The sequence below is a fragment of the Xenopus laevis genome, chromosome 8L, assembly GCF_017654675.1.
Source record: "Xenopus laevis strain J_2021 chromosome 8L, Xenopus_laevis_v10.1, whole genome shotgun sequence".
Lineage (NCBI taxonomy): Eukaryota > Metazoa > Chordata > Amphibia > Anura > Pipidae > Xenopus > Xenopus laevis.
Genome location: NC_054385.1, coordinates 5,599,448 through 5,620,279, shown reverse-complemented (window position 1 = coordinate 5,620,279; position 20,832 = coordinate 5,599,448). Strand labels below are relative to the sequence as shown.

The 20,832-nt window shown below is 42.4% G+C and overlaps 1 protein-coding gene across 3 annotated transcripts; it reads right to left on the bottom strand.

Moving 5' to 3' along the window:
- Positions 1–435: 435 nt before the first annotated feature.
- LOC108698857 (bromodomain-containing protein 3) lies at positions 436–19,972 on the bottom strand. 3 transcript variants are annotated; one of them, XM_041572352.1, is made up of 14 exons: positions 19,814–19,972; positions 11,249–11,381; positions 10,613–10,923; positions 9,387–9,524; positions 8,907–9,057; positions 8,615–8,758; positions 7,883–8,091; positions 7,265–7,636; positions 6,494–6,622; positions 6,199–6,390; positions 5,342–5,634; positions 4,767–5,065; positions 2,103–2,228; positions 436–710 (listed from the first exon to the last, which is right to left on the bottom strand). In XM_041572352.1, the coding sequence occupies exons 3-14, from the start codon at positions 10,811–10,813 to the stop codon at positions 592–594; spliced, it is 2,373 nt and encodes a 790-aa protein (XP_041428286.1). In that variant the 5' UTR covers positions 10,814–10,923; positions 11,249–11,381; positions 19,814–19,972; the 3' UTR covers positions 436–591. The 3 variants fall into 3 exon arrangements, with proteins under 3 accessions (XP_041428286.1, XP_041428287.1, XP_041428288.1); XM_041572353.1 differs by having other exon boundaries at positions 2,103–2,225; XM_041572354.1 differs by lacking the exon at positions 2,103–2,228.
- Between the last annotated feature and the right edge of the window lie 860 nt (positions 19,973–20,832).

Below are 20,832 nucleotides of genomic sequence, written 5' to 3'. Positions count from 1 at the left end.
CTGATGCCGAATTTTGTCTTACGAAGCCCTGTGCAAACTGTCCATTTTCAATATAGGATTTAAAAAAAAAGAAAAAAAAAATGTAAACTGTAAACTTGTGGTTAACAACTCCATATACTACTGAAAGGATACAAACACCATTTAATTACAAGGCAAACAAGTCCTTTTTGAGAAATGTACCATGTGGGATAGTGAAATTGAAAATGCGTTCGTATCATCTGGAGAAGATAGACTGGGTCGCGTATCTTTCGACGAGTTTTAAAAGTCCCCCCCCCCCAAGATATAATGTGCAGGCATAACAGGATAATAAAGATTAAAAAAAATACTAAAAAGAAAAATTCTGCAAAGTAAACCTTCATAAAATCCAATGAAGGCAACAGGATCTTGTACATTGCTGGTTATTGCTGTGCCTGCTTGCCAAATTGGAGAATTTAGATTTATTTTTTTTTATTGATTTTTTTTTTTTTTAAAAACAAAATAAAATTAGTTTCTAGTTTTTCCAACAGCACACACAAAGTGTTAAAGAGTGTTTCATAGATGGGATCACTGCAAAGAATTCGGATCTTGTGTGTGTGTGCGCACAACATCTATTTATTCCGAATCGCTGCTGTCCGAACTGGATCCGCTTGAACTGCTGCTGCCAGATTCTGAAGAAGAGCTGCTACTGCTCAGCCGGGATGGGCCACCCGCCGCTCCGGAACCGGTTTTCTCTGCAAAAGTAGCAAGCGTAAAATTTAGATACATTTATCATGGAATCAGAAACCACCCACAATCTTTAGGTGGAATGTCGTTGCCTTTTACTCCTGCCCATGGCAGTTTACTAGCCAATTAACATTCCAAAGAAGATCATCTCCACAACTAATCAGGATTGAGAAGAGCAAAAATATTCCATTAGCTGGGGGTCTTTATCAAACTATAGATAAGGGTTTGGTTCCAGCTTCTCTCTACAAACCTGGACATGATCCATTTGCTGCCCAAAGGCTTGACAGCTTAATGTAAAGGGGGCTGGGATTAAAAACTGCCAAATGATCTACATAAAGAACACCCTCTGTTTAAAGGGTTTAAAGGAAATTTTCCACAATTCCACTATGAAATGGTGACTCTCTATGACCGGACTGTCCAGTCTATAACCCAAACTCAACGATTAGAATGCTTGAGTCAATACATGGTTTCTAAATAGCAAAAAAAAGTTAATCCTACCCTAACATTTCTGAAATGAAAAAATTTCCAAAAAATTTAAAAAAAAAAAAAAAAAAAAAAAAAAAAAAAGGCAGCTCAGATAGGGACTTTAAAAATTTTTGGCAATTTTTTTTTAAATTTCAAACTACATATCTTCCTGAAAAAAACGTATATGGCGGGAATACATACAACGCATCCGTTGAGTACTTTAGGGGAGAAAAGATTTTCTACGTTTTGGAAAGTTTACATTCCAATATTTATATTTTTCCACAGACTTCCACGGTACATGGTCCCTAAATATCAGATGCTTGAGGAATTATGGGACTAGTAGCCCCTCTAGTTTCCATGGTGGGTAGTACACAGTTTAGAGGACATTGATGCACTTTTCTTTGTACATAAGCCCAACTAAGTGAGCCATTCAAAAGGGAATTAGGGCAAATGCCACAAGAGACGTTTTTAAATTTAATTTTAAATTTAATTTGAAATTTGAAATAAAATAATCTTTAGTTCATGTAAAAAGCAAATTGTCAACATAAATATATATATAAATAAGTAATATATACATTCACACTACATTTATTATTATTATCATCATCATCATTATTATCATTATTATTATTATAATGGTTTCCTCAATACAAGAACCATGTAAAAAGTTAAATAAGTTTTAATTAAGGCAAGTAAAAAATTTTAACATTCTCCTTTTATTAAAAGCCATTAGCAAAAGAAGCACTAAAAGGACTATTATACCCCACCACCACCCTTTTATCTAGAAGAAATATTTCTGGGACCAGTTTTCAAACAAGAACCAATGACACATCTGTGATGGTTAGAAGATACTCTTTCATATAAGAGCAGTTTTTGAGCGTTTCCCATTCTTCGCTCCCATTCTTCACTCCAAATTTTATATTATCAAACTGTACCTTTTTTCTGAGCTTTCTTGTTATTTAAATGGCCGCTTACGTCCTGGAGTCGCTTCTCCAACTCCCTTTTCTTTTCCTGAGCGAGCTCCTCCTTGGACTTTACTGCTTGTTTTTTCCCCGATGCTGCTGGGAGATTGCAGAGATCAGTGTCAAACAAGGACAAAATTGTAAAGGATCTAGATATCGACAGCAATTGCTCCAGGCTTTTTGGGCCTTCAAAAATATTAAATAAAGGACCTCCAATCTCCTTAAACAAGCACCAACGGTAAAAATGAAAACTTGCGCATATATGAAAGGGCATTTTTGGAACGCTCACAGATAGTGATGTTGTTTTGCACGTCTTGATAGGACTCGTATGACATTGTTTGTGCTGTTTCTATCTGGGGGAAAAAGCCATTTTCTGTCACCATCCACATTACTTCGTGAGGAGGTTGATGCAGAGCAAATGGAATTTTGTTTCTCCCAGCCTGCTGAAGAAAAAGCACACACAACTTCATATTTATAAAACATGACTAGGCTCACACACATATAGGAATACACTGGAATGATGAGTCTCAGTATAGATTGGTATCCTCCAGTGTTCCCTCTACTTTATTTGTGGCTGTGTGGTCAAATTGTTCATGGGCACATTAAAAAAAAACAAAAAAAAAACCTCTAGGGCTTATTTTTAAAGATATGTGCTACACAGCACAACCAGAAGTAGACTGATCAAACTCAATAGTGACTCTTAAGGTGGGTGTAGACTTGTCCCCTAAGCCAACGATATATCACAAAAAGAGGCCTATGGCGACCAGACCCCATCAACATGTTGATGGAATTTTCAGATCTGCTCATTTTTGGCCAATATCAGGGATGACTGTTGGCAGGATCCCATACGGTAATTAACAGTCTTTGTTTAGACCAGTGATCCCCAACCAGTAGCTCGTGAGCAATATGTTGCTCTACAACCCCTTGGATGTTGCTCCCAGTGGCCTCAAAGCAGGTGCTTATTTTTGAATTCCAGCCTCGGAGGCAAGTTTTGGTTGTATAAAAACCAGATGTACTGCCAAACAGAGCCTCAATGTAGATTGACAATCCACATAGGGGCTACTAAATGGCCAATCACAGCTCTTATTTGGCACCCCAAGAACATTATTCATGTGTTACTCCAACTCCTTTTACTTCTGAATGTTGCTCACGGCTTCAAAAGGTTGGTGATCCTTGGTCTAGACCAATGATCCCCAAACCAGTGGCTCGCGAGCAACATGTTGCTCACCAACCCCTTGGATGACTATGAAGATTTTCATTCATCCAAGATATTAAAAAAAACAACTGGACTTGCTGAGTAATTATTGAAGACGTTTCACTACTTATCCGAACAGCTTCTTCAGTACCACTGATTGGTGTGGGAAGCTCTCGGCATATAAACTTTTCCACTAATCCAATCAGAACAGCACATTGTAACTCTTCAAAGAGGCGACAACTGAAATCGGATGTTGCCCTCAGTCGCCTCAAAGCAGGTGATTATTTTTGAAAATGAAGCTTGGAGGCAAGCGTTGGTTGCATAAAAACCAGGTGTACTGCCAGAGTCTCCTGTAGGCTGCCACATAGGGGCTACTAAATAGCCAATCACAGACCTTATCCCCAGGGACTTTCATGAATGTTGCTCCTAAACCATTTACATTTGTATGTGGAGATCCTTGGTCTAGAGCAGGGATACCCAACCAGTAGCTGGATGTTGCTCCCAGTGGCCTCAAAGGAGGACCTTATTTTTTAATTCCTGGCTTGGAGGCAAGTTTTGGTTGTATAAAAACCAGGTGCACTGCCAAACAGAGCCTCAATGTAGGTTGACAATCCTCATAGGGGCTACTAAATGGCCAATCACAGCACTTATTTGGCACCCCAAGAACATTTTTCATGCTTGTGTTGCTCTCCAACTCCTTTTACTTCTGAATGTTGCTCATGGGTTCAAAAGGTTGGGGATACCTGGTCTAGAGGAACAGAGTCTGCATCTTTTATTGGATAGCTTTACTGCCTCTCAGCTATACAGGCAGTTGTAATGGACTACTTCAAATTAGGATCAAAAGCGACCAACGTCAGCCTTTTGGTAACTCAGGAGCAAACCACTAGTTACTTTATCTGTTAACTACTGTGTGCTAATCACTAGTAAGCCTCTTACCCAGCACCCTAGTGATTGCATTGCTTGTGCCCACCAGAATTCAACAAACTATGGAATAAAAACCTCTACCATAACAATTAAGATTTGTTGGTTAGAGAAAAATTAAAATTTTATGGTTTGGCAATCTGTGAATTTGCTCTTCCCGGAATTCCTTGAGCACAGAAATGGAATCTCAGATTTACATGAAGCAACCTTTGTCTCGTGTATTACATGACAAGTTAGAAACGCTACGACAGCCTGACATAAGCTATAAAACAAAATGATAAAGCTTAAAGGTGTCACATGATTTGTTAAATTATGTTAAAAAATGAAAATATCCCTTACTTTAAGATAATGTTGATAGCAGAAGTCTCCTTTGACATTAAGCCTGCAGCCTTACAAAGACCATACTTAAATGTTAAAGGATTACGTTATAAATTGAAGTTTATTTTGGGTTTTTTTTTCTCTAACCAACAAAGAGATTTAAATATGGCATCTTATATTTGACACAAACAAAATCTACTTACAAAACTGTTTCCTTTGCTTTTTTTGTAAACACGACTTGACGTATCGCTCCAGTTCTCGCAAAGTTGTGGGCTTCAAGGTTTCAAAATCAATTTCTATCTCATCGGGATTGGAGTCTCTTAAAGAAGGTTCCCGGGATTGTATAATGTGAACTACGCGCCCCAGTTTCTCTCCCGGGAGCCGGTTAATGTCTAAGCTGAGCTGCCTCTTTTCGTCATAAGTCATGGGGATGCCCTCTTCTTCTTCTTCCGAGTCGTAGGCAGCAGATGGAGGCTGCTTTCCACCCTTTTTCGGTTGCTTGCTGAGATTCCAAGGAGCAAGGAGGGAAAGGAAACGTATGGAAAATGAATGTAATGAAGCTAGTTGTGTCAGCAAACTGCAACGCTTCCTCTCAACTATCGACTTTTGTTGTAGATTTTAAAGTTTAAAGTTAAAGTCCAATGTACCTTTGCTTCCCTGTCGTTGGGATAAGGACTCACTGAGGGAACAGTTCTCTAATCTCCTACTGGGGGGGGCACTATGGAAAGACCACTGCTTCCCTGCTGTGCAATGTATTTAGCAACAAAAGCAGACCTACCTGTTAGCCACAGCGTTGACAGCAGCAGCAGCTGTGGTTGTTGCGCTTGCTGTTGTACTGCTTGCTTTCTTTGCTGGTGCTTTTTTGGGTGGAACCAGCTTTGCTGGTTGAGCAGCTTTGATCTTTTTCTCTTCTTCCATCTTCACCTTGTGCTTTTCTTTCTCCTTCTCTTTGTCTTTATCCTTCTCCTTTTTCTTCTTCTCTTTCTCTTTCTCCTTCTTTTCTTTCTTCTTCTTTGGTTTGTTGACAGGAGCCTGCGACAGTGCAGCCAACTGCTCATGAACAGCTTTTAGCTGAGGAGGGATACAAGATAAAAAAAAAAAAGGTATTCGTAGACAGTAAGTCCAAGACAGAAACCCATATCCAATCATTAGTAACTTAAAATGAATTCACAAGTCTGCACCTCGTTAACCTTTGTAAGAGTCTTGTAAACCACAACTAAAGCAACTATACACTGGTCTCTATACAAGGCCAAAATTGTCTTAGCAATGGACATCTTGTCAGGGATGAGGCAAATATTTCTCCAGCAGGTCTAAAAATTCAGGGAATTTTTATGAATTTATGTGACAGTATGGAGGGGTGTGTGTATGGATGCTGGGTTTTCATTTGGAGGGGTTGAACTTGATGGACTTTGTCTTTTTTCAACCCAATTTAACTATGTAACTAACTATATAAGCTGTAGTTAAACAAACGCATTATTGGATCGAATAAGAGGACCTCAATCAAACCTGGCAGCTGTGGTCTCTCCACCGCTCCTACAGATGGAGTGGAGTGAAGAAATATTACAAATAAGAGAGTCTCAATTTAATGATGAGGCTTAGAACCCACACCACTAGTTATAGTTGGTTGAATCTCACCTGCTCCTGGAGTTCCGCCAACCTGGTGGCCCTTTCCTCCTCCGAATCAGAACTATCAGAGTCTGAAGAGCTTTCTTCGCTCGTACGATTGCTCTCTGTGCTTTTACTGACCACTGGGGCGGCCGCGGTAGGAGGAGCTGGGGGCTCTACAGGTTCGTCTGGCATTTTTGCAAATCTCATCTCAAAAACATCCTGCCAGGCAGAGTCATAAAAAAAAGAAAAAATAAGGAAATTTAGCAAATAAACAGAGAGAAAAAAAAAAAAACACTTGTGACATATACTGCTGGATCATTACCTGGAGCTTCCTAGCCATGGCTACCACCTCATGGTCAGGAGGATTATACTTGTAGCAGTTAGAAAACATTAACCGGATATCGGCTGCAAAAGCCTGTGCATCTGCATACTCTCGTGCGTCCATTTTTCTCTAGGGGGAAGTACAGCAAAATTAGATTAATGTAGAAGGCCTCATGACATTGTATCTGCTCAGTTATCTTCTGCACACTTTACTTTAGAAGAGCAGAAGGTCCTGGTGCAATTTAAAGAGCCACATGGACTATTATTGGGGGAGAAAAATAAAATAAAAGCGTCTTTGCTCTGTGCCAACACAAGCAGGCCTAATAGAACCAATGCCTCCCAACTATTTGGCCTAATTTATGGTCATTACCTACTTGTGTTTTGAAGTAGACAAGGGACAAAGTAGACTAAAGACAATGAGCGAAGAGGGGAGTAATACTTTGGAGAGTGGGCCTAAGGTTTTCTGGTGGGCCCCCGTTATCCCAGTCCCACTATAAATAGAATAGCCATCTTGCCTTTGTGAATATATATGCACATTTGCTTTGGTCAACCATAGAGCCTGCCCGAGATAGGCTGAAGCACATCTAAATTTACAAAGCCTAAAACCACCATGCATCAGGGCCTCCTGGAACCACAATGATTGCAAGGCTCAGCCGTTACTTTATTAGGATTTTTAATTTGGTTCCCCTACTCATCGTAACACTCGGTTGGCCAGATTGTACGATATACAGCAAAATTTCATGCAAAGCGAAAGCAGCAAGAGTAGACCTACTTTAACAGAACTGAGGTCCATAGGGTGCTTGATGATATCATGGTAGTCATGCAGTTCCAAGGCTGCCGCATCCACCGGTTTGTAAAAGGGCCAAGCATAGGCAGCGTGCTTCTTGGAAAGCATCTCTTTCAAGATGCTATCACAGTACTTGAGATGTTCGGTCAGTTTGCCCTTTTTTCCTGCTTGCTGGGTAATCTCACCATCTTCCAAGTCCTTCTTTGGTGGTTTAATGGGACGCGCCCCGCTTTCTCGCCGGTTCGAAACCTTTGCAAGCTTGGGCTCCAAAACAGGAACGGGAGACTCGCTACGGCTGGCTGTGATTGCTGAAGTGGTGGGGGTGGTGGTGTCGGCTTTTCGTTTCACCCCTTTCCTCTTAAGTGGGGGGGGGGGAGAAATAGATATGGATTTTGACAATCATATGCGCAACACAGATTTTCTTGTTTAATAAGAACTTATTTTCAATTCCTTGTAGCTTTGCATGGGAACCCAATTTTGACTCCCAAGAACATTGCTTTAAAGGCACAATATTTAGTCAATGTATTACTTCTTCATTATGAATATAGCTGGGTCTATCATGTTACTACCTTCCCACCAAACAGCCACAAAGTGCTGACCTACCTTAACGACTGGAGCTGCTGGAGGTACCACAGGAACCATTTGAGAAGAAGCAGCTGGTACAGGCGGCTGGGCAGAAGCTGGGGCGACATTTGCCATTATAGTTGGCACAGGAGTGACGGCAATGACAGGGGTCTGAGAAGCCACGGGGGTGGCATTAGTATGGGGTATGGATGGGTTCACACTGGACACTGCTGATGCTTGTGTCGCTCCTATTGAATCATGAAAAAAAATAAAAAAATATATAAGATACTGGACATTTTATATGGAAGTTCATCTTCCAATTTTATAGACCATGATTTTCTAAGGATTTACACTAGGGGGCTCATTTTTAAGCAGGTTGCCGGGATCCTACTGACCCTACCAGTCTGGTAATTTCAGCCAATTTGCCAGGCCTGTAATGGCCAGTATATATGGCTTAACCACATTTATTAACAAAATGGGCCAGAATTTACTTTTTTGGCCAACTTAGTCTTTTTTGTTGCCTGTTTATCCAAGTGATTTTAGGGACTTTCCATAAGAGATTCCTGTTCCACCAAGTCAAAAGACACAAAGTAGTACTTGGATAGACATCATACAGGATAGGCTAGGAGTAGTTTATTTTTTTGCAGTACCCACAACCATGGGTATAGGAAGAAAAAAAAAAAAAAAATTCAAGTCGCTGTCAAGCTTTTTTAAATAAAATCACATGGTTAGAAATAAATATCAACAGTCTCAACTAAGCAAAAAGAAAACCTTTGTAACGCTCCCTGCGTGGTTCCGCTGGTGGCTCAGCCCGTCTGGTAGTGGGACGTTCAACTTCGGCAGGCTTCGGGGCAGGGGCTGGAGCCTGGGGTGGTGGTGGCAGTTTTTCTACAGGTGTCTCCACATCTCGAACAACTGGAGACATAAAGAAGATAAGGCACATTATAATTGCAATGATTTCAAAGCAAATATTTATTTAAGAAAAATTAAATGAAAAAAAAAAAAAAAAAAAAAAAAAAAAAAAAAACGACAACCCTGTAGCATTACGAGAAGGGATACTTACCTGGTGCTTGGGGTGTTGCTGTGGGAAGTTTTCGGCCTTTGCCTTTTGGGGCAGGGGGTAGTAATTCCACCTCTTCCTGAGGCATCTGTGCTACCTTCTGCAGGAAGATCTTCTCCAATGCTTGTGCCATTAAAACAATATCATCGGTAGACTGCAACAGAATAATAATTTTTATGGAAATTGTGTTTTAAGATGATGCCACTGCACGGGAGAAAAATTAGTATAAACTTTGCAGCTACAAAAAAATAGCATGGGACACCAAAAATAAAAATGAAAGCAGTTTCCGATATTAAGAGCCATACAAATTGATATGCAATCATAAAAAACAATGCCCTACCACTTCTAAAAAATATGTTTAAAAGCTATCATTGAATAATAAATTAAACTTAAAAAAGGCTATATGATATGGTTCATACTAATACTTAAATGGAAAGTATAAGCTTAAAGACAGATTTGTTGGGACATCCATCAAAGGCTTACCTTATTATAGATATAACAGTTTGTAAACATGGTATTGAAATCCTGCATGCACTCATTAGCACTCCAGTAGTAGTTATTTTCCAACCTCTTCTTTATTGTCCCCATGTCCATTGGGTTCTTAATAATCTTGTGATAGTCCTGCACAATGGAAGATAAGATCACTTTCATGCTCCGACAAATTAAAAAACGAGGCAGGGGAACAAAAGAAAAAATAAACTGTTGGATAAGCCATTGGATAATGCACCCTAACTGGCCTTCAGGCTGGGCCCCCTTAGCTCATAACAAGGTTACAGATATAAAGAGACATTGGGGTGTCACCCTGCTATAGTTCCAGGGGTACCCAGGGTACAAATAAGCATTCACCCCAAATCCCCCGCTAACTGACCTTCAGACTGGGCCCCCTTAGCTCATAACAAGGTTACAGATATATAGAAACATTGGGGAAACAGTCACCCTGCTATAGTTCCAGGGGTACCCAGGACACAAATAAACACTCACCCCAAATCCCCCGCTAACTGACCTTCAGACTGGGCCCCCTTAGCTCATAACAAGGTTACAGATATATCGAAACATTGGGGTAACAGTCACCCTGCTATAGTTCCAGGGGTACCCAGGGCACAAATAAATACTCACCCCAAATCTCCCCCTAACTGACCTTCAGACTGGGCCCCCTTAGCTCATAAGGTTACAGATAAAACGAAACATTGGGGTAACAGTCACCCTGCTATAGTTCCAGGGGTACCTAGGGTACAAATAAACACTCACCCCAAATCTCCCCCTAACTGGCCTTCAGACTGGGCCCCTTAGCTCATAACAAGGTTACAGATATATAGAAACATTGGGGTGTCACCCTGCTATAGTTCCAGGGGTACCCAGGGTACAAATAAGCACTCACCCCAAATCTCCCCCTAACTGACCTTCAGACTGGACCCCCTTAGCTCATAACAAGATTACAGATATATAGAAACATTGGGGTGTCACCCTGCTATAGTTCCAGGGGTACCCAGGGTACAAATAAACACTCACCCCAAATCTCCCCCTAACTGGCCTTCAGACTGGGCCCCCTTAGCTCATAACAAGGTTACAGATGTATAGAAACATTGGGGTAACAGTCACCCTGTTATAGTTCCAGGGGTACCCAGGGCACAAATAAGCACCCACCCCAAATCTCCCCCTAACTGGCCTTCAGCAGATTGAGCAGAGAAGCTTTAGAGTCCGTTACTTACAGGGAGGCTTAACTTCACACAGTCAACAGGTTGATAGAATGGCCAGGCAAACTGGTGCTTCCAAAGAGTCTTCACCACTACATTCTGCATGTACTGCAATTGGTTGGTCTTCCGACCTGGTTTATTAGAGTTGGTGACTTCAGGAGGCGGCAGGTTTGAAGGCCCTTGTGGAGCCTGAGCTCCTGCAGTCACAGCAGACATCTCGCCGTTCGCTCTAGCACTTCCTTTTGTGACAGCTGAGCAACACAATCTCTTCCTTTATGGTCCCCAAATGGGAAAGACATCCCATTTCAGGGGTCTGACCATAAAGCCTAGTAGGAGATAAAAGGGGGATGGCAACAATCAGACACTGGCATAAAAGGGTGGGTTGGAATCGGTAAATGTTAGTCTAATTGATTTTTCTACATTAAAAAAAAAAAAAAAAAAGCTTCACAAGTAGCTGTGTAGGCATTCTAATCCATGTGGCCCTATACCAACGGCTGGTTCTAGTGCATGCCAATAACCTCTTCTAGTGCACCAAGAGAACCTATGCTAGGATAAAGTGTAGCTTGCCATATTGGCAGCTCCAAACAGTATGTTATTAATACTACACAGTAAAATTACATCCCAGGGTATTTTAAGTGAGGGAACGCTTACACTTCCAGAGTCAGGAGTCAACCATCTTTCTCTGTGACATCATCACCAACATAAGGAAAAGATCAGACTGGCAGATTTCTCAGCAAAACCTCTTCAGTTTCTGGAACAGCACAATGGACCCTCTTCCTTGGGACTATAACGGACAAAAAAAAAAAAAAATCAGTTCATGCACAAAAATTTTAAAGACAAGGTTTTTTTTTTTTTTTGGTGAGGTTTACTATAATTATCACTTTAATGCCCCACATTTTCAGGTGTTGGGGCAGAAGACTTTGGACTTAAATTCAAGCCATGGTTCAACATTTTGCCACGGCTGACTTTAGCACCCGGCAAGAAAGAAGCAAAAATGAAGACACGGCTACATCAGTAATTTCTATAAAGATCCAGGGAAGCAGTGTTCTTCCTACACTTGACCCAAACTGGACTTCATGCTCTGGTCCTCCCATTGGTAGGCTGTATCGGACTGAGACACCAGGGGCCCACCCAAAAATTCTTAGACCAGGGGCCCACCAAACGACCTTAGATCAGGGGCACACTCTCTACTTTTATAATTCCTCTCCTCACGCAACTTCTATTCTACTAGTCTCTTTTCTTTACATATTATAATCTATTATTCAATCTATTTAGTCTCTTTGGTCTCATAGAAATAGGTGATGGCCATGAAATAGGCCAAATGTTTTGAAGCAGGAGGGTCCACTGAAACCTGGGCCCACCAGGAGTGTACCTTGGATCCCTGTGGGCCAGTCCGACACTGTTGGCAGGGTAGCCCCCACAGTTATTGATAATTACCCATTCAGGTCGTACAATGTTGATGGGACCAGATTGATCCAAAGTTTGTGGCAAAACCTAGAACAGGGAGACTTGTTGGGAGATCTTTATACAAGTAGAACAGACCAATGAATGTCTTCTGCTGCTGTTGCAAAAACTCCCATAACCATTAAGAATTCAGCTACCAGTGGGTTTTGGGAGTTTCACTTGCCCGAATGCTCTTCAGCACCCTAAGCAGTTGCTCCTATCTGCACCCCAATTTGTGAACCGCCATAGTACAGGTCACAAGTCAGAAATGGCTGGGCTCCTAATGAAGATAATTTCAGAAGCATTTGATGAAACATTTAGGCATTTGCTGCTGTGCATAACCCACAGTGCCAGGGCACAAGACTTAATATTACTCAGATATGAATCATACACACAAAGCTGAAAGTAAAGGAAATTGCTGCGCTTACACTATAATTAGGGCCACACAGCAGGACTAAAATGCATGTGTATGGATGGAGATTTGGGATTAGATTAATGCCAACTGTAGTGTGCGAGGAGGTGGAAAAATACATTGACGAGCCAAGACAGAATCATGGATACAATAAATTCTACGGCAAACAAACCTTATATTCTGTTTGAGGATTTCCCACGACCCCTAAACTTAGATTCTCAACAGCAGCCCAGGGCACACCGAGCATGTGCAGTGCCAAAAAGTAGCCTAACCCGATCCAAAATGGGGAGTTCCAATCAATACGGTTATAGGGCTGCTAAACCTCTAGGCCGAGACAGTAACTTCCGTATATAAAATACAAGTTCATTTATAGGTTTCACCTCTCCTTTAAAATTCTAAAGTGTGTAAAAATACCAGCACATTTCTTATCTCCGCTAAACACACTTGCCTCTACCACCATCTCTGCAGTCAATGGAAACTGCGAGAAAATGCTTGCACACTTTCTATTGCCAGCAATGGGCGGCGGATGTAGTGCCAGAGGAGCCCCAATATTGCATAGCGGATATTGTGCACCCTGTAAGCAAGAGTGTGCATGCGTTTATAGGAGGTACAGGTCAATAAGACACCGCAATTTCCAAGAGTATAATATTAACACATTGTTAAGCTGGCCATAGAAGTGCAGGAATATCCTTCTGCCCGACGCATGAACGTTCGTTGCAAATCTACCGACCTACCACTAACCATTCAGATTAAATAATGTAGTAAAAAGAACAAATCAGACAATGTTCTGCCCGTGAACTGACAAGATTGCAATCGTACGAAAGTTACGTCCGACAAATAGTAGTGACAGTCAACGGCTGATATCATCCGATCAGACACTGGCACTAGTTATTGACTGAGTTTAAGGAAGATTGTGGCAGATGCTATCTTGTCAGATATTTATATGGAATTCTGCCGATACACTGACACAGTCTCAGGTTAAGCGGCATAGCTTGAAACATTTTTTTAAGGTCTCCCAAAAATCCCAGAGTGTCAAGGTGGTCTGTTTTTCCACTACTGCCATTGGTAATCCCCCTTTGCAGCTTCAGCCATCAGTTTTCCAGAAGGAATAAATACCAAGGACTGATCTTTACTACTCAACACTGAAGAGTTGTGGAGCACTCATGTGCCATTCTTTGACCCCAGTAGCCAAGTCAATTAAGATTCCAACGGATATGCAACATATCCCACCTTTTTGACATGTGTTGGGATAGCATATTTATCTTCACCACACTGCCAAAGAACTGTGTCTAAGCAGTTCCTGGACACCTGTCTGCCCAACATCTCATTCCCAAACCAACAGCCTCTACTGTTCTGAGAATGCTGCCACTAGATTTTAGAACATTGATGGTTGGATTTGCTTCCATTCAGCCACAAGGTTGGGCACTGATGTTGGGCTATCAGTTCTAGCTCACAGTCGGGGCTTCAATTCATCACACAGGATCGTTTAGGTTGAGGTCAGGGCTCTGTGAAGTTAGGTTCTTCCACGTCTCAGCAAACCGTTTCTGTAAGGACCTGGCTTTGAACATGAGGGCATTACTTTACTAAAATAGGAAAGGGTTTTCCCAAACGGTACCATAAATCAGGAAGCAAAGAATTGCTAGGAATGCCATTGGTTTACTTTCACTGGAATCACAGCCCAAGCCATGAAAAACATCTCCAAAACATGATTTTGCCTCCACCAAATTTCATGCAGATAACATGTTCTGTGCAGTCTCCAAAGCCAGTAGTGTCCCCCCAGATAATTCCAGATTCCAATGGCAGCAACCTTTACACCACTCCAGTGAAGGCTTGCCATTGAAGATGTTGATTCCAGTCACAACCTGTACAAAAGTGTTCCACCTGAAGATAAACCGTATGATTAAAAAGTATCCAGGCTCTTCTTCTACAACTGCTTATATTGTTGTGTGTCATTTTAAACACACATGTATCTTCTTTAAAATCTAAAAGGAGGCCATAGACAGATAATATCACACATAATAAATTTTGATACGATATTCGGTGCACTATGGTGGGAAAAAAGCCGACCAATATGGGCAGAAGACTTGGACATCTGTCGGCTAATCGACTGGACGAAATTTTTTGATCAGGCGCCTTTGAAGGCACCCAAACAGTGCCCATTATTAGAGAATTTTATTGTTTCTACCTGTATATCTGACCATTCAGCTCTACACGTGTGTATTGAAATGAAAATCTTTTTTGGAAACATCTTTTCCAAGAAAGATCGTAATTGTTACGTCTATGGCCACCTTAAGCAGTACTTTGAAGGATATTTTTAACAAAGACAACCTCCCAAAACAAACGGACAAAAAAAAAAAACTACACACCTGCAGGGGCAGGAAATAAGCCTCTACATCAAAAGGCAAGAATACTCTGTTCTCCTTTAGAAGGTTTCAGCTTGAAGAACAAGAAAAGTGTTGAAGACAGATTTCCAGTAGAAGCATAGTTCATCCATCAAGTTGACCTCGAGTAAAACGGATTATGAGACATTATGGGGCAGGTTCGCAGTACTACAAGCTCACAGCTAGCCCCCATAAAATTGCAGTAAACAACTTTTTGGGTTTTTTTTTTGCCGTCACAGAACTGACAAACAACAAGTGCTGGAGGACGCAACCATTTTGTAAATAGAACAGATCAGATCTTAGCCAGTTAGGTAACAAAAAGCAGCCCACCTCCTGCAGAAAACAGCTCGCATAAAGTGCCGACCCATCAGCCCAGCATTCAATGGCAGTGACATAACCCCATCCACAGCTTTTGTGGAAGCCCAAACTCTTTTTGCTACATAGAACCTGCAGACGGCTGAGTCAGAGAAAACCAGCACGGAGCAAGCAAGCCATTGCCATGAGCTACGAACAACAGTCTTTTCATTTAGACCTGAAATCTGACATAGGCAGAGTCTCCCTGTGAGCACTAGGCCTACCAAAGATAAAAGCCCCCCCCCACAGTTACCCCAGCAATCGTACGGGGCCCACTGTGCGTAAAGCAGAAGGAGCCTCTCTTATTTGTAATCTGCTTTCCAAAATTACAGTGATTTGTAAGACATCAATCTTCCTGCCAAAATAAAGAGTCAGATCTTCAGTATTTATTCTCTCCGCTCAAAAAATTTTTGGGCTACCAGGCAACACAAATATATTAAAAAAAAAAGTTATACTCCCCCATTAAGAGTTGGCAGAGTAACCAGGGGCACGACTAGAGAGGAAGCAGACCCTGCGGTTGCAGGGAGGCCCAGGAGTGTAGGGGGCACGGTGAGACCCTAATTAAAGAACAATTTCAATATATCTTGAACACGCCAACTTATCAATGTTTTGGGGTCCTCAATAGGGGCCCAGTTACACCACTGCGAGTAACACTGCTGTGTATATCGCAAAACTCCCATTTAACACTATCAACACTCTTACTTATTTGCTCTCTGAAGGGCTTTTTCCAAGGTGGGACAAAGAGAGTGGAAACACTTGAGGGTGTATTTATGAACACTGGTGACCAACCTCCGCAGTGATGTTAGCAACCAGATCAGATCTCTAGAATCTAAAGGCCCCCATACATGGGCCCATAAAAGCTGCCGACAGACTGAGTTGCCAGCTTATTAGCCCACATGTGGGGCCATCCAACGGGCTTTCCCGATCAATATCTGGCCGAAAGTCAGCCAGATCTCAATCGGGCAGGTTAAAGAATCCAGTTGGATCGGATACATTATGATCGGATCAGCCCGATATCGCCCACTTCATTTGGGGAGAGATCCGCTTGTTTGGCTACATCGCCAGATTAGCAGATCTCTACGTCTATGGCCACCTTAACCTGTAGACTACTGACTCAGTCTCGATAGTCTATAAAGTTTCCATTCAATAAGCGGTAACATCCTTGGTCACTTTTCCTGTAATATAAGCTGATGCTACAGGTTTGCTGATTATTAAATTCTGATGCTAATTGCACTGGTTTCTGTGCTGCCATGTAGTAATTATCTGTATTAATGACTAATCAGCCTTATATTGTGACATTTCTATTCTATGTGTACTGTATGAGTGGGTCCCTAAGCTCAGTAAGTGAGAGCAGCACAGAGCATGTGCAGTGAATCAGCAGAAAAGAAGATGGGGAGCTACTGGGGCATCTTTGGAGACACAGATCTTTACTGCTAAAGGGCTGTGGTTTCCTTGGGCTGGTACAGAAGCACAAAACATCATGTACAACATTTCTAGCTACTTCTTTAGTTAGGCTTTAGTTCTCCTTTAACAGGGAAGCAGAGGGTGGACAATACCTGCTATTATATGACTGTAGCAAATATTCTCTCATTGCATATTAATATATCAACTCAATTCCAATGCCCTATGAATAGCTGGAGTGGATCTATGCTGTGCCTACCTGGAGTACAGGAGGTACAAGGAGAATTACACTACAACTTATCCCAATAGATGAATACACCTTTCGGGCTGAAGCACATTCCCAAAACGACAAGAGAAGCAGCAGATCTGAATAACCTTATACTCCCCGAAGGACTGCGCGGGTAAGATTATACAGGAGGGCACACCTGAGACACCTCCACCTGGATATTTTTATCGGAAAACGTCTCAGGGGGTCAGCAAAGATGGAAGCCCAGCTGAGCAGCGCGGTTATCCAAACTCCCAGAACTATCCAGGAACAATCAGTACAAAATAACGGTTTCACTTCTATCTATATTTATATGTATGTATTTACAGTCAGATAATAGACATCCCTAAACACAATAAATCACATTTTAAAAGCTTGCCATCTCTCAGGCACATATTATTATTATTAATTTATATAGCGCCAAAATATTGTGTAGCACTGCACATACATCAGATTGTAAGCTCTATGCACGAGACATTCTGCAGGAAACCAACACTGTGATCGTCGCCTTTCCAACCCATCAATCAAGTAGGAGAAGCAGCTTGAAAAACAAACCAGAATCACCGGTGTTGACCAAATGTGAATTCTGTACTGGAAGAACCTTTATACCAGTTATTCATATAGAAGTTTGCTCAGGGAGTACGTTAAACGGGTACCGAACCTAAAAAAATGGTTTGCATGATGAATAATTGGATACATATTAAAACTAGGGATGCACCGAATTTTGGATTCGGCCGAACCCCCAAATCCTTCGCGAATGATTCGAACGAATACCGAATCCTAATTTGCATACTAATTTACTTCCTTGTAGGGATGCACCGAATCCAGGATTCAGTTCGGGATTCTTCTGAATCCTTCTGCCCGGCCGAACATAATCCGAACCCTAATTTACATATGCAAACTAAGGACGGGAGGGAAATTGCGTGACTTTTTGTCACAAAACAAGGAAGTAAAAAATGTTTTCCCCTTCCCACCCTAATTTACATATGCAAATTAGGGTTCGGATTCGGTTCGGTATTCGACCAAATCATTCGCCAAGGATTCAGGGGTTCGGCCGAATCTAAAATAGTGGATTCGGTGCATCCCTACTTCCTTGTTTTGTGAAAAAAAGTCCCACAATTTCCCTCCCCGTCCCTAATTTGCATATGGAAAGTAGGATTCGGTTCGGCCGGGCAGAAGGAATTGGCCGAATCCTGCTGATAAGACCGAACCCTGGCCGAATACTGAACTGAATCCTGGATTCGGTGAATCCCTAATTAAAACATTATGAATTATTTCAAACGGAAGTAAATGTTATCTAAAGCAGCAGCTGGCTGTTTCTATTCTGTGCACTATGGGTTCCGACTCCTAACGCAATGTAGCAGCTGGTTAACAGATCCAGAGAGGAAGTGACTTCTGTTGCATCGTTTCAAGAGACAGAACAGAAAGGGATAAACAAATGATTGCAACACATGGTTTAAATGTCTATAGGAAACTTGCTGTTATTATGCGAACACTAATTCTACTTTTTCAGAGTAGAAATCCCCTTCTTTAAAAAAGGATTCCTCTTTAAAAATCACTTTTTTTCCCCACAACTACAGGTTATGAATTATACTTCCCAGCAAGTCCGTGGCCCCAAGCAGTGGCACTGTTGCCATTTCTTTAAAAGGAGTAGTTTGCCTTTAAGTTCATTTTTCGTCTGTTACACAATGGCCAATTCTAAGCAACTTTTCCATCGCGCTTCATTATTTATAGGGTTGTTATTATTATTATTATTGTTATTATTGTTAGCCTTCTTCCTCTGACTCTTTCCAAATAGGGGTCACTGACCCCACCTAATAAACATGCTCTACACGCTTATTGTTAATGCTACTTTTTATTACTCCTCTTTTTATTCAGGCCTCTCCTATTCATATTCCAGTCTCTCATTCATATCAATGCATGGTTGCTAGGGGAATGTGGACCCTAGTAACCCGATTGCTGAATCTGCAAACTGGAGAGCTGCTGAATAAAAAGTTAAATCTCTCAAAACCCACAAATAATTAAAAAGTATTGCAAATGATTTCTGAATATCACCCTCTACATCATCGGTATCCGCATAAATAATTTTGTACCAACATAAACCTGAAATACATTATACATATTGAATATCCGCACCGGCATTGCCTAATAAACCATAAAACACATTTAACTTTCCCTTTAAACATCAGAATCCAATAAAGAGCTGAAGATTTAGGGCTAGACATTTCCATGGGTAACATGTAATAATAATAATAATAATAAAGGCAGGAGTTGTTACAGGTCAGATTAGAAGCAGAGCTGTCCTACAGGTTGATACCATGTAATTATTAATTATTATTATTATTCTGCAGGGAGCATAACAGATTGAAGAGAGATGCTGTGGAAGATTATAGAGAGGCAAATAAAAGGGTAAGTAGTACCACTGCTGCACAGAGGGGTCGGATAGGGCAGGGGGTTATCAGGCAATAAAGTTATTATAAGGGAAAGGTCCAATGTAAACAAGCAGCAGGGGGTGTTGTGGGCCATACCATCTACATTAAATTCTATTATCAGGAACGGGGGATCTGTATGACATGGGAACGGACCAAACATGCAATAAGGGGGGTGTAGGAGTGCCCCTCCTCTGATTCTCTCCTTCAAAAGATGGCGGGCAGGGGAAGAAACGTCCCCTTGTGCTGGGAGCCTGCTCTCCCCCTTCCCTTCCCCCAGTAACCAGGCCCGAGCTGTGGAGGGAGAGAAAGAGCAGTGCTGCCCCCTCCCGCTCCCCGCATGGTACAGCCCGGCTCCCACACTCGCAGCTGGGGGATATAATGTAGCGAGTGCCCGGCTGGCTTTGTTACATTGTTACAGCGCCGCGGTGGCTTTCCTCCCGCTGGAACCGCCCGCCTGTTTCCCTGCCTCAGATCCCCGGCCAGTACACCTCCCTCAGCCCCACATAAGAGGAATAGGAAATGGATTACTTGTTCCCCCCGGCGGCTCCCGGAACGTTTGCCGTACGCTGCCTCCAGTTGCTCTTCTTTTTATCCCCAGCCAAGCAGCATAATAGAGGAGTTCCAACTGCGCGGCGCGCATGCGCCCTCACCGCACTGGCCTGCTGGGATTTGTAGTCTCTAAGCGCTTCCGCTGCACGCAAGAGATGTTTTAGCGCACTACAAGTCCCGGCACCGCCCTCTCTCCGCCCCTTCCAAGGCTGGAGTGGCAGGGAGAAAGAGAGAGTCGAGCTTGGGGGGAGATTCCACGGCCGCGGGGGGAGTAGGTGACCTATGATTTCAGGTTAAAGCGCGGTACCGTAGTCTTTTAGTCGCAGGGGTGTAGGGTCCAAAGAAAAAGATAGTGGGTTACTAGGGCTGAGAGGGACATGGAAGGCTCCAGAACTCCCCCCACCTGTATGTGTATTTTTAGCTTCCCTTCGTTTGACTTGGGGACAAGGAGGCCAGGGATCTATGAAGTCAGCTAACTACTAGGAGCTTCTGTATATTCTGCTATCACCAGGAGAGAACCTAGGGGGAATAGGGATTTTTTATTCTGCTGTCTTCTCATTGGGGCACATTTATTCGAGGGCTGGCGACAGTTCACCAGCGTTACCGGTCTGACAATCTCCCCGAACTGCCTTCCGCCTGCTATAATGAGAAAACACCAGCCCCAATGCACTTGCGACGCTCCGTTTTCCCGAAGTCGCCCGTAGTTTCCTGCCTTCCACCTGCTATAACGAGAAAACGCCAATGCACTCGCGGCGCTTCAGTTTCCGAAGTCGCCCGAACTTTCGTCGTGAGGCAACTTTGCGTGACTTCGGAAATTGAAGCGCCGCAAGTGCATTGGCGCTGCCGTTTTCTCATTATAGCAGGGGTAAGGCAGTTCGGGGAGATTGTCGCCCCGCAGAAGAGGCGATTAGTCGCCAGGCGACGAAATCTTCCCGAATCTGCCCGTGTGCTAGCTCCCTAAGAGAACTTTCGCCGTGCGAAGTGTAACGATGGGTGCG